Consider the following 14425-nt stretch of genomic DNA (forward strand, 5'->3'; position numbering starts at 1 on the left):
CGATCTCTTGACCTCATGATCTGCCCGCCTCGGCCTCCCAAAGTTCTGGGATTACAGGCGTGAGCCACCACGCCTGGCCAAAAATGACATTAATGTTACTATTGATGGGAACCTCTCTTCCTGGCCACGAGCTGCATTGCTAGCTTTGGGGACTCACCGTGCCCCTTCTGAGTGCAAACTGGATGGAGTCAAGGTCGGTGACAGGGCACCAGACCTCTGCAATCAAGCATTTCTGAGTCACATCTATGTTGCACAGGTTCAGGGTGTGATAGATGGCCTTCATCTTCCGCACTTTGATGAACCAGACACGGATGTTCTTAGCAGCTGCCTGCAGAACCCTCTGGCGGTGATCCTCCGTTTGATTCAGAACCTTTGGGGAGAAAAGGAACAAGGGAGGGATCCTTTTAACACCAGTTTTAGATCTCAGGATATGAATGGCAAAGAGGCATAGCTTTCTGAAAAGAGTTGCCAGGGAATTGTCTTTTTCTTCGTCTGGCTAGAATGGTTTCTTTTTTCCAAATTACAAGAAATTAGAGTTCTAGTTACTAACATTCACTTTCATTTAGCTTCAACCTGAAAAGAAACCTGAGAAAATAGTTTTTTAGATTTTCTATATATGTTCAATCTTACCACCAATCGAAGGCACAACAAATGTCGGTCACTGCCTTTAACTTGGCTTATTAAAGAGCAACGACTTTCTATGTGGGGAATGTAACTCAGTAGGCATCACAAGCCCAGGAGCTGACAAATGAACAAATCCACACAGAATCCCTTGCACATGGGCCAGCATCAGGAGAGGGTGGAAAGAGGCAGTGCTGAATACCACCATCTGCCTACACTGAGAACATGGGCCAGGAGACGCCATGGGACCAGGAGCACCTGCGATCTTTACAGGGGGCTTGGACTGCCACATACCACTGCCATCATGAGGGCAGCTAAGGTGTTACCTTTATGTCAGGCTTCTCAGAGGAAAAATGGTTCAGTGTTGATCCTTTTGAAATCAGTACAGATTTCCCTCAGAGGAATTACAGTGCCAAGACTAGGGTGGGAGGAAGGTACAGGAATATTTTACATTCCATTGGCTTAATATCAAGTATTTAAGTTTTTTTTTTTGAGATGGAGTCTCGCTCTGTGGCCCAGGCTGGAGTGCAGTGGCATGGTCTCAGCTCACCACAACCTCTGCCTCCCGGGTTCAAACGATTCTCCCGCCTCAGCCTCCTGAGTAGCTGGGATTACAGGTGCGCACCACCATGCACGGCTAATTTTTGTATTTTTAGTAGAGACGGGGTTTCACCATGTTGGTCAGGCTGGTCTCGAACTCCTGACATCGTGATCCACCTGCCTCGGCCTCCCAAAGTGTTGGGATTACAGGCATGAGCCAACGTGTCCGGCCCATATTTAAGTTTTTAATAGCAGGTATGGCTAAGCCTGTTGCTTCCAACTGGAAGAAATTAGGCAAGCAACCCAAAGCACAAGTCTCCATCATAGACAATTCTTCAAGTTAGTTCAGAACAAAGCAGTAACTACTCCCTGAAAAATTGTCTTGGGCAGAGGAAGGTGACTTCCTTTGTTTTGTTTTGCTTTGTTTTTAAAAGCAAAGCCATGGCATGCTAGGGAAACACATCACTTGAAGATAGCTACTTTCTTTCCTTCTGGTTGTGGACTATTTCACAATTACTATTACTCACTCCTGTAATCCCAGCACTTTGGGAGGCCAAGGCAGGAGGATTGCTTGAGGTCAGGAGTTCCAGACCAGTTTGGGCAACATAGAGATAGAGACCCTATCTCTACAAAAACATACCAAAAAATAATTAGCTGGGCATGGCAGCAGGCACCTGTAGTCCCAGCTACTTGGGAGGCTGAGACAGATTGTTTGAGCCTAGTCGGTCAAGGCTGCAGTGAGCCAAAATTGTGCCACTGCATTCCAGCCTGGGTGACAGAGTGAGATCTGTCTTTAAAACAAAACAAAACAAAACAAACAAACAAACAAAACACAAAAAAACCTTTCTTCTAGAAGGATGCTAAAGAAACTAGCAAGCAATGTTCTATTTGCCGTTCTCTTTCCTCATCCCATTCCTTGGTATTCAATCCCTTTTTAAACTTTCAGTTCCTACAGCTAGATTTTTAAAAAATCAAATTCTGGTCAGTTATAATGACTACCGCACATGCTCTTTAAATCTACCCATAGGTTTGGAAGGAGATTAAGACAGCCTTAGAACCCAGAATGTACTAATATAGCCTATCACTCACCAGCAGTTCTAAAACTCTCTCTCTCTGGTTAAACAGGTTAAGTGTATCTCAAAGGAGCCAGCAATAGGTCAGGTTGGTGGGTCATATATGAGGGAAGTCGCTGAGAGTTGAAATGGAAGTTACAGGCTGGGCACAGTGACTCATACCTGTAATCCCAGGACTTTGGGCGGCCGAGGCAGGCAGATCATCTGAGGTCAGGAGTTCAAGACCAGCCTGGCCAACATGGCAAAACCCCGACTCTACTAAAAATACAAAAATTAGCCAGGTATGGTGGCAGGCGCCTGTAATCACAGCTACTCGGGAGGCTGAGGCAGGAGAATTGCTTGAACCTGGGAGGCAGAGGTTGCAGTGAGCCGAGATCATGCCACTGCACTCTAGCCTGGGAGACAGAGCAAGACTCTGTCTCCAAAAAAAAAAAAAAAAAGGCCACGCACGGTGGCTCACACCTGTAATCCCAGCACTTTGGGAGGCCAAGGACGGCGGATCACGACGTCAGGAGATTGAGACCATCCTGGCTAACATGATGAAACCCCATCTCTACTAAAAATACAAAAAATTAACTGGGCGTGGTGGCAGGCGCCTGTATTCCCAGATACTTGGGAGGCTGAGGCAGGAGAATGGCGTGAACCCGGGAGGCGGAGCTTGCAGTGAGCCAAGATCGTGCCACTTCACTACAGACTCCGTCTCAAAAAAAAAAAAAAAAAAGAAAAAAAGAAATGGAAGTTACAACATATCTCTGACAATTCTGCCACGACCAAAAGGAACTGCCTTTGGGATTAAGTATGTTTATTAATATTCTAAGGGGGCAATCATCACTTTTATTCTTTCAAAGGGAACAAAGCCCCCCTCACCAGCCTTTCCTTCCATGTACGCATAGTTCACAACTCCTCCCTCAGAGCCCTGTGATAACCGTGGTGTGCATAAACCACACTTACTGCAATTTGGCAAAACTCCAACACAGTCTCTTCTTGGGTACAAAAGTCACACCAGAGCTTTTTGGCTAGTCTGTGTGGTTAAGATCAAAGGTGACCGCAAGGATGCATGCCGAGCTATTGGGACTGGCTGCCTCAGGAGGGTGTGTGGGAGAGGGCAGAACTGACTTCTCACGTCTTTTTAGATTGTTTGATATATATTTTTCTTAACTAAGCATACTTTTAAAAAATTATTATTATAAAAACTATCAGCTGGGCGTGGTGGCTCACACCTGTAATCCCAGCACTTTGGGAGGCCAAGCAGGCAGATCACACAGTCAGGAGATCGAGATCATCCTGGCTAACACGGTGAAACCCCGTCTCTACTAAAAAATACAAAAAATTAGCTGGGCATGTGGCGGGCCCCTGTAGTCCCAGCTACTCGGGAGGCTGAGGCAGGAGAATGGCATGAACCCGGGAGGCAGAGCTTGCAGTGAGCCGAGATCACGCCAGTGCACTCCAGCCTGGGCGACAGAGTGAGACTCCGTCTCAAAAACAAACAAACAAACAAAACAAAAAACAAAAACACTATCTCAGACTTGGCTGGGCGCAGTGGCTCACACCTATAATCCCAGCACCTTGGGAGGCTGAGGCAGGTGGATCACTTGAGGTCAGGAGTTCAAGACCAGCCTGGCCAATATGGTAAAACCCCATCTCTACTAAAAATACAAAAATTAGGCCAGGCACAGTGATTCACACTTGTAATCCCAGCACTTTGGGAGGCCAAGGTGGGTGGATCACTTGAGGTCAGGAGTTTGAGACCAGCCTGGGCAACATGGTGAAACCCCGTCTCTACTAAAAATACAAAAATCAGCCAGGTTTAGTGGCACATGCTTGTAATCCCAGCTACTTGGGAGGATGAGGCAGGAGAATCACTTGAACCTGAGAGGCAGAGGTTGCAGTGAGCCAAGATCACACCACTGCACTCCAGCCTGGACAAAAGAGCGAGACTCTGTCTCAAAAAAATAAATAAAAATACAAAAATTAGTCGGACATGGTGGCAAATGCCTGTAAGCCCAGCTACTCAGGAGGCTGAGGCAGGAGGATCACTTGAGCCTAGGAGGCGGAGGTTGCAGTGAGCTGAGATAGTGCCACGGCACTCCAGCCTGGGTGACAGAGTGAGACTCTGTCTCAAAAAAAAAAAAAAAAAAAATCTCAGACCCATGAAGTGGAGAGGAATTGAATATGCTAGGCAACAACGATTCTAGATGCTGTGCATTCCTGTCTCGTTTGAGGATGGCTAATGCTATTTTTAACCATCATTCCCTGATACTTTCTCAGCTCCCAGAAGGACATATTACCCATGGACATTTCTTTTTTTGGTATCCTGGTTTGCTACAGGTGCCTTATAGAATATCAGCGTTTCAAGGAAGGAGAATGGTCTCGTATTCCAGTATTTCACAAAAACAAATTCCCTCCAGCCTTCTGCATACCATTTGGAGATCATCAATCCTGGTATTCACTCCAGAAGCCATTTCCTTCCTCTCCTGTGGTGTCTCAGGACAGGGATAGAGTGAGGCTCGGAACCTGGAATGTAGGAACATCCAAGTTTCTTAACTTATCTAATTTAAATCATCTCAGAAAGTAATCCAAATGTACCAGAAGGACCAAAACATGATTAGGTCAGACCGATGTATTAAGTCAACACTATTTTTTTTTTTTTTGAGACAGAGTTTTGCTCTGTCACCCAGGCTGGAGTGAAATGGCACGATCTCAGCTCACTGCAACCTCTGCCCCTGGGTTCAAGTGATTCTCCTGCCTCAGCCTCCCAAGTACCTGGGATTATAGGTGCCTGCTACCACACCTGGCTAATTTTTGTGTTTTTACTGGAGACAGGGTTTCACCATGTTGGCCAGGCTGATCTCGAACTCCTGACCTTAGGCGATCCACCCACCTCGGCCTTCCAAAGTGCTGGGATTACAGACATGAGCCACCATGCCCGGCCTAAGTCAACAATTACGTGAAATGACCTGCAGACGGAGCAATTACAGCATCCAAACTATCTTGACATTCTCTGTAGCTATGAAATTCCTTGAGATTAAAAAAAAAAAAGTAAAGCAAATTATATTGTAAATTAATGGAGTAAGATGACATGGAAAAAATTCTGTCCCTAGACCAGGCGCGGTGGCTCACACCTGTAATCCCAGCACTTTGGGAGGCTGAGGCAGGTGGATTGCTTGAGTCTAGGAGTTTAAGACCAGCCTGAGCAACATGGTGAAACCTCGTCTCCACAAAAAATACAAAAATTAGTCGGGCATGGTGGCACATGCATGTAGTCCCAGCTACTCATGAGGCTGAGGTGGGAGAATCGACTGAGCTCAGGAAGTCAAGGCTGCAGTGAGCTGTGATCATGCCACTGCACTTTAGCCTGGGCAATAGAGTGAGACACTGCCTCAAAAAAAAAAAAAAAAAAAAAAGGCCGGGCACAGTGGCTTACGCCTGTAATACCAGTACTTTGAGAGCTGAGGCGGGCAGATCGCTTGAGATTAGGAGTTCGAGATCAGCCTGGCCAACATGGCAAAACCCCATCTCTACCAAAAATACAAAAATTAGCCGGGCGAGGTGGCATGCATCTGTAGTCCCAGCTACTCGGGAGGCTGAGGCAGGAGAATCGCTTGAACCCTGGAGGTGAAGATTGCAGTGAGCTGTGATTGTGCCACTGCACTCCAGCCTGGGTGGCAGCGCAAGACTCTGTCTAAAAAAAAAAAATCTGTCCCTAAGGCAGAATTTCAGAAAATTTAAGGACATAGCATCTATGCTAAGTATGGAGACTCACTGTCCCAGAATAATATGGCATTTATAAACCATGAGTCCTTAAGAGTTATTTTTCCCCAAGTTAAGGAAACTATGGTCCTTCTTTTTCAGTTTTTAGTTTTTTATAGACATGGGGTCTCACTAAGTTGGCCAGGCTGGTCTTCAAATCCTGGGGTCAAGCAATCCTCCTGCCTCAGCCTCCCAAAGCGTTGAGATTACAGGCATGAGCCATTGTATCTGGCCACAACTGTGGTTCTGATGGTATTTTTTAAAATGAATTTAGGGCCAGGCACAGTGGTTCATACCTGTAATCTCAGCACTTTGGGAAGCTGAGGTGGGTGGATCACCTGAGGTCAGGAGTTCGAGACCAGCCTGGCCAACATGGCGAAACACCATCTCTACTAAAAATACAAAAAAAAATTAGCCAGGTGTGGTGGCAGGTACCTATAATCCCAACTACTCAGGTGGCTGGAGAATCACTTGAACCTGGGAGGCAGAAGTGGCAGTGCTCCAAGATCGCACCATTGTACTCCAGCCTGGGCGTGGGGTGAGACTCGGTCAGAAAAAAAAAAAAAGAGAAAAAGAATTTAGTGGCTCACGCCTCTAATCCCAGCACTTTGGGAGGTTGAGATGGGCAGATCCCTTGAGTCCAGGAGTTCCAGGCCAGCCTGGGCAACATGGCAAAACCCCGTCTCTACAAAGAATACAAAAAATTAGCCAGTTATGGTGGTGCACGCCTGCAATCCCAGCTACCCTAGAGGCTGAGGCAGGAGAATCCCCTGAGCCCAGGCAGTCAAGGCTGCAGTGAGCCATGATCATGCCACTGCACTCCAGCTTGGGCGACAGAGTGAGATCCCCCGTCTGAACAACAAAAATAAAAATAAAAATGAATTCAGGCTATGTCTTATTGATTAAAACAGCCCCTAGCACTATTAAAATTAACTGTGTTGAGGTAGACTAAAAAGGATTTGTATTTCACTATTCTGAACTTTAAGACTCAACAGTTGGGCAGCATGGCTGTGCACTCCTGGTAGAGGCATGCCTCTCTTACCCTTCACAGATTTTCTTGACTCTGTTTTTCAGCTGATCGCCTTGGAAGAAAATGATAAACACAGACTTGTGCACGTAGTCACCCTAGGCCCCAGAATAAAAAAACAAGACTTCAGACTTCTGCATCTGGATGAAAACCTCTTAAATAACCAACTCTTTTGATGATGTAAGAACAACAGGCATCCTTTAAGGACATGGCAATCCTGCACGTTAACCACTGCCCTCACTCCATTTCCTAAGCTTCACTACCAAGAACATCTGCCCTATAATCTCTAATTCACAAAAATCTTTCTCTATTTGTTTTTTTTTTTGACTCAACCAGGAGCTTGAAGCTAAGATGATGCTCCTCTTAGCACTGTTTAGACTTATTTACCAATTCAACTTTAAATCTTATATTGCCTGAATGATAAAAGTATAGGAGAGAAAAGAGAAGGAAGCCATTTCTGTCCTGGGACTTAGAAATTCTTAGATAAAAGGGGCTGAATAACTACAAGGAACTGAGTCCCTGGAAAGAATGCTGATATAGAATCTCACAATTCAAGGTAATCTGGACTTTATGGGGCAGGGAGGAAGGTAATCCATTCCAAATACCAAATTTATACCTGAAGTATGATGCAAGGACTGGAAGGAAAGATCAGAAAAAAAGGTATATGGCGTGTTAACCAGGATTGTCTCCGGTTGCCTGTATTTTCTCATAGTCATACACAGCATGTAGAGCTTTTATGATAACAAACAAAACTTTAGAAGGATAAAAGGAGATGAGGAGTGAAGAAAATTAGGCTCAAGGGTCTGAAATCCCTAAATTCTGTAGGCTAAACTAGAACCCATTCTTTGTGCAGCCTGCTCTGTTACAGATATCCAGGGTCCCCATTTCTGGATTTGTTGATAAAATAACCTTTCTGTTGCCAAGAGGAAACTTGACTGAATATTCCTAAGAAAAGCTCCTCATTAATGTGATTGCAAATTACAGTGTTTCCACAACCCGATGGCCTTTGGCAAGATTGTGAAACTACACCCCTATGCAGGGGGTTCACCTGAAGTGTCACCACACTCCTCCACGGCATGGGGGATGAAAGCCCCGCAGCTGCACAGCCCACCCAATCTGAGAAATCTCACAATTCAATCTCTCTTTTTAGGTAAAGAACACTAATTTAAGAAATTCACAAGATAATTTAGAACAGAAAAACTAACTTTAGGTTTCTAAATAATACTAGTATAAAAGCAAAGTAAAATTTTTGCAGTACATTTATCTTTACTTGTGCTCCCTGAAATCAGGACTCACCACAACTAAATGCAGATTTAGACAATAAACTCTGTCCCATTATGGCAAATGCCAAGATGTTAAACTGTTTCTACTTCCTGAAATACTGGGTGGGGAAGATCATCCTATTTTGTGCGATATCTATTCTTAAACTAAGTTTCTAATCCTTCCAACAAACAAACAAAAAAACTTTACCAAGTAAAATTTCATCAGCTTATTAAGATCACAGTCTAGGAAATCTCTCCTTCTCTTTTTATACATGAATATTACCAAACTTGGGGCTGGGCATTGTGGCTCACGCCTATAATCCCAACACTTTGGGAGGCTGAGGCAGGCGGATCACTTGAGATCAGAAGTTCAAGATCAGCCTGGGCAACATGGTAAAACACTGTCTGTACTGAAAATACAGAAAAAAATTAGCCAGGCATCATGGCGCACGCCTGTAATCCCCAGCTACTCGGGAGGCTGAGGCAGGAGAATCACTTGAACCCAGGAAGCGGAGGTTGTGGTGAGCTGAGATCGCACCACTGCATTCCAGCCTGGACAACAGAGTGAGACTCCACCTCAAAAAAAAAAAAAATTACCAAATTTGGAACCAGATGTCTTGCTTTAATTTTCATAAAACACAAATGAGTGAAAATAAAAATTTCCAATCAGAATAACATCTACACGGGTGAACTTGAAAATATGTATATGTCATGTATACATTATACATCCATATGTATATATGACAGGAATTAACTTAGAGGAAGTACTTCAAATTCTCCAATTAGAGCAGAGATAAAGATAATGGCTCCTCTGTGGAAGCGCTGGATTCAGGTGGCCCCATGCTATGTTACTGCTCTGGGCTCCCTTTACAAGACCTACTCCACAGGATGCAATCTCCTTGTCTTACAGTCACAGGATCCTCCAGCGGGTTCTCGATTTCAGCCTGTCGCAGGAACACATTTCCCCGGCATACCCGCCAAAGCATGCGCTCAAAAGTAGGGATGCGCTCCCGGTTAATGACACCAGCCACGAAGCTGTGGGGAGATGAGGCAGATTGGAAACTCTATTCCACGTCATGGGATGGAAGGTTTTAATACAAGTCTTTTTTATATCTATATCTATATCTATATATATATTTTTATTTTATTATACTTTAAGTTCTAGGGTATATGTGCACAACGTGCAGGTTTGTTACATATGTATACATGTGCCATGTTGGTGTGCTGCACCCATTAACTCGTCATTTACATTAGGTATATCTCCTAATGCCCTCCCTCCCCTCTCCCCCCACCCCACAACAGGCCCCGGTGTGTGATGTTCCCCTTCCTGTGTCCAAGTGTTCTCATTGTTCAATTTCCAGCTATGAGTGAGAACATGCGGTGTTTGGTTTTTTGTCCTTGTGATAGTTTGCTGAGAATGATGGTTTCCAGGTTCATCCATGTCCCTACAAAGGACAGGAACTCATCATTTTTTATGGCTGCATAGTATTCCATGGTGTATATGTGCCATACTTTCTTAATCCAGTCTATCACTGATGGACATTTGGGTTGGTCTTATTCCCAGCTTCACTTATGGACCCAGCAGAGAGCTGACAGAGCAACTCAGGCATGAATCCAGAGTTGTAGGACTAAGAGGGCATATCCTGGTAGCAAGTGAATCCCCAGTCTCACTGCTCTTCTGAACAGCAGAGATGAACATGGCCCCACTGAATACAGAAAAGTTGACATGGCACTTACCCAAGTCTTAAAGGCGTGCCTCTTCCCATCTCACTTGGCTCCAAGAGGGATGAGGACTCTTCCAACAAGTCTGGATCCGCCATCTGCTGATGATGCAATTCAGCCTGAATTCACAAATCAATTAATATCTAATGAAAATAGTTAGTGGCATGCAGGGAACGAGGAACCAGGAGACAGGTTCAGAAAATAAGGATGAAAAAGAAAACAAACCACCAAAAGACAAGATATACCCATAAAAAGAGAAGAAGAATAGGGGATGAAAACAAAGAAAATAAATTTGAGGTAAAGAAAGCATAATTGCCCCAGTAAAGCATCTGGGGAAATGGTTTTAGAAATAAGGAGCAAAAGGAAAAAAAAATTAAGTGATGGTGACATGTATAAATCTGTTACTTGGTGGAAGCCATCTTCTCTCCTACGTTTCCCTGAATGAATGATGAAAGTGCCAGGAAATACCTCTGCATGTAGATAGGAAGCTAAAATATCTCTTCCTTCGGTGCAATAATGAAGAGGCTCTGCAGATATTCTCAACATTTAATTTCTAGGCAGCTACAAACTAGAACTTTCCCTATGTGAGAATGTGAAATACAGAGGCTCTCTTTCCAAGGAAGAAGCAAGGCACTGCCACTGTCTTTGAATGTTGTGAAGCCTGGAGAAAGACAGAAGGGGCAGCTCCAGACATCTACGTTTCCAGCCCCTTTAAAATTCAGAACATGAGAACTTTCAGCATGGCCATTTATAGAATGCTCCAAGCCATGGGATTTAAAGAGTATGTCTTCAAAAGGATAAGAAGCACAATAGCTGGGCAGGCCTGTAAAAACATATCTGAATGTCCCATTTTCTGACTAGGAATCTTCTAAATAAGTTTACATAGGCTTTACAGTTGTAGGATTCTTGAGAACACAGCTCGAGAATCAAGTAAAGTGAAGGAAAAAAAACAGATAATAAACCAAACTAGAGCTCATGGGCTGGTTTAATTGGTAAGATTTAAAATGACTTCCACCATGACAGTTTATACAATGAAATGAAGAAGGATCTTCCCACACGTGGGTCTACATTTCCTAGCCTCTACCCAACTCATCCTACCACCCTTTACTCCCATCATAAAGGAGAAGCTGCTCCAAAAAACAAAACAAAAACCAGTCCAATCAACTTCTCCATTGCCTCATCTCCCCAACTCTAATATCCAGGCAATACTTGTTTGACCAAAAACTAGGAGTAAACCAGAACAATCATCCTCTTCAAAAGCACAATAAGACAAAAAGTCAGAAGAGTTTTTCTCTATCATTTTCATTCCAAATTTCAATTTGATTCTACCCCTGTCAGCCACACTCTTAAAAAGTGGCACAGGGACCATAACTTGATAAAGTCATGGGATCATAAACATAGCAAAAAGGGGGAAAAACTGTGTATAAACCAAATGATAAGTCTGAAGGCCTAAAAAATAGAAAAAAATCGTTTTGAGAAGTAAGGATCAACACCAGAAGCACAGAGAAATACTGTCATGAGATGGGAAAAGTTTAAGATGAGATCATGGAGACACTGGTTACCACTTGCTGTTACATGGAAGTTGAGGAGGTCTTTCGGTTTCTACTTGCAATCAAATCAGCTGACTGCAAGCAACTTGTTTTCAGGATCCCGATGATTACAACATTTCAACTTGTTCTTGGGTTATCCCTTGGCAAAAACCAGTGAGCCTGACTGCTACTCACAAGACTCCATCCTACTTGCCTGCATGTCTCACAAGACATGGTTTAAGTCAACCCTAAATATCAGACTCAATGCAAACACATGTGCTCTAAAGTGGACAACTGATGGAAAAGCAAACAGTACTTAGCAACTAGACTACTTCAAAGACTCTAGGACTCTCTGAGAATAAAAAACAACAAAATTAAAATTCAACAGAAACTTGCAATAATATTTGAATTGCTAATTTCACCACTTCATACTTAAGAATTCTATCTTAGAGAGAAAAGTTACAAATTTTTTTTTTTTTTTTTGAGACGGAGTCTCACTCTGTCACCCAGGCTGGAGTGCAGTGGCGCGATCTCGGCTCAATGCAAGCTCCGCCTCCCGGGTTCACGCCATTCTCCTGTGAGAAACTAGGATGACTAAAACCACTCACTAACTGAAGGCCTTTTTTTTTTTTTTTTTTTTTTTTTTGAGAAGGAGTCTCGCTCTGTCGCCCAGGCTGGAGTGCAGTGGCGCGATCTCGGCTCACTGCAAGCTCCGCCTCCCGGGTTCACACCATTCTCCTGCCTCAGCCTCTCCGAGTAGCTGGGACTACAGGCGCCCGCCACCACGCCCGGCTAATTTTTTGTATTTTTAGTAGAGACGGGGTTTCACCGTGGTCTGGATCTCCTGACCTCGTGCTCCACCCGCCTCGGCCTCCCAAAGTGCTGGTATTACAAGCGTGAGCCACTGCGCCTGGCCAGGCCTTTAAAACAGTATCTAAAACCATGTGGTTGAGAGTATCTAAATCTTAGAGCAGGGGTGTCTGATCTTTTGGCTTCCCTGGGCCACACTGGAAGAAGAAGAACTGTCTTGGGCCACACACAAAATACACTATAATGATAACTAATGAGCTAAAAAAAAAAAAATTGCAAAAAAAATCTCATAATGTTTTGAGAAAGTTTATGAATTTGTGTTGGGCCACATTCAAAGCTGTCCTGGGCCACACGAGGCCTGAGGGCCACGGGCTGGACAAGCTTGTCTTAAGGGTATCTGGGTTCTCTAATAACAACATTGTGAATATTCCTCTACATTACTTGCTATGCCCTCTGGTTTCTCCATTCAGATACTGAAAACCATGCCTTACAAAAAGGAAGTAGAAGAACTTCAGTTCTGTTTCTACAGCAATTAAGTATAAATAGCACATCCAGTTCAAGCTATGTCAATTACCAAGAACAAACAATTACTGCCATCTACATCAAGAAAAAAATTATATTTCATTACTTAAGGTATTCACCCAGGTCCCAAAGGAAATGGCAGATGGGAAAGAAATAAAGAAAGCAGATGGATGGAAAACTGAGAAGGAAAGGAAAGCAGGGATCTGCATGCCATTAACCATTACTTTTCCAGTCTTCTTTACGTTTTCATATGTTATGGTGTTTATGGTAAAAGATGCAGAGAAATCTCTCCAGCTCTTACAGCTCTTCATAAGCAAGAAGACTGAGAAAAGGATAATCATTAACAAGTCATTTTAAATGCCCTAGATAAGAAATGACTAAGTCAAATTTGTAATCATCTTTAATCATAAGACTATTCAATATGTATTTTTCACCTTATACACACCCTGCCAATCATAACTCCTATGCCTACATATAGAATCATTTTCTGATATAGCCATTTCTGCTAACTCATTACTGTGAATTATTTATTATAGTCACCAAATTATACAAAATAAGGGTTTAAAACTGGTAGTGTTTTAGGCCCTTTGCAAATATTATAATTTCAGACATAGAAGAAAATCTCATCAAAAATCCTAAGTTTCCAACATTTGAGGGTCCCAAGTGTCATATCTTTTGCATTATTTGAAGTGCACTCGCATGTGCAGATGCAAAGTTGTGGCAGTGACACCTGAGCCTGCTGCTAGGCAGCAGCATGGCAAGGTCTATGGAAAGGAACCTGGCTGAGGCTGTGAGCTAGCGCAAGAACAGGCAAGGCAGAGAGGTTCTTGCCAGGAGACTTCTTGCAATGCAGTGAGACTGCTGGGAATGGAAGGGGAATTGATGACAAAAGCAGCGTGAGAACCTCTCATAGCCACGGCCTTGTGCTCTAAGTACTTCCAGAGATTGAAAAAAAAAAAAAAAGTTTTGAATAAAATAGGAGGGGGAGGCTGGGTACGGTGGCTCACACCTGTAATCCCAGCACTTTGGGAGGCTGAGGCAGTTGGACCACGAGATCAGAGTTTGAGACCAGCCTGGCCAATATGGTGAAAACCCCGTCTCTACTAAAACTACAAAAATTAGCTGGGCATAGTGGTGCACACCTATAGTCACAGCTGTTCGGGAAGCTGAGGCAGGAGAATCGCTTGAACCCGGGAGGCGGGGGTTGCAGTGAGCCAAGATCGCACCACTGCACTCCAGCCTGGATGACAAAGCGAGACTCTGTCTCAAAAAAAAAAAAAAAAAAAAAAAGGAGGGGAAAACAACCCAGCAGGAATAGGGCACAAAGATCATGAAGACTTAGAGTCTGTCTTTTCATAATACGCATTTAGTGTTTAGACTTATTATTCACAAAATAAAATTCCTAAATCCATAAATTATGCTTTTAAAATATCATTTTTCCAAGTGGTTCCTCTTATTTTCATTTTTACTAAGTTCTTTTCATTAGAAAATTAATAGTTTAAATAATTATTTCCCTTAAGGGAATCCATCTATCAGTCTTTATTTGGAATTTCTCCAAAAATGAACCAT

At 43.4% G+C, this 14425-nt stretch overlaps 1 protein-coding gene across 11 annotated transcripts in view; it reads right to left on the reverse strand.

Annotated features, from left to right (window-relative positions):
* ATP6V0A1 (ATPase H+ transporting V0 subunit a1) overlaps window positions 1–14425 on the reverse strand; it is a 67935-nt gene that overhangs the window by 36348 nt on the left and 17162 nt on the right. For 8 of the 11 annotated variants that reach the window (XM_030808293.1, XM_030808290.1, XM_030808288.1 and 5 more), the window contains exons 6-10: window positions 10011–10114; window positions 9182–9308; window positions 7027–7109; window positions 4655–4748; window positions 158–370 (exon numbers count right to left, since the gene is read on the reverse strand). In XM_030808293.1, coding sequence (XP_030664153.1) covers window positions 158–370; window positions 4655–4748; window positions 7027–7109; window positions 9182–9308; window positions 10011–10114 — 621 coding nt within the window. The remainder of the gene's footprint in view (window positions 1–157; window positions 371–4654; window positions 4749–7026; window positions 7110–9181; window positions 9309–10010; window positions 10115–14425) is intronic. The other 3 variants (XM_030808294.1, XM_030808287.1, XM_030808295.1) reach the window with 1 other exon arrangement.

This window comes from Nomascus leucogenys, unplaced genomic scaffold (assembly GCF_006542625.1).
Source record: "Nomascus leucogenys isolate Asia unplaced genomic scaffold, Asia_NLE_v1 Super-Scaffold_285, whole genome shotgun sequence".
Lineage (NCBI taxonomy): Eukaryota > Metazoa > Chordata > Mammalia > Primates > Hylobatidae > Nomascus > Nomascus leucogenys.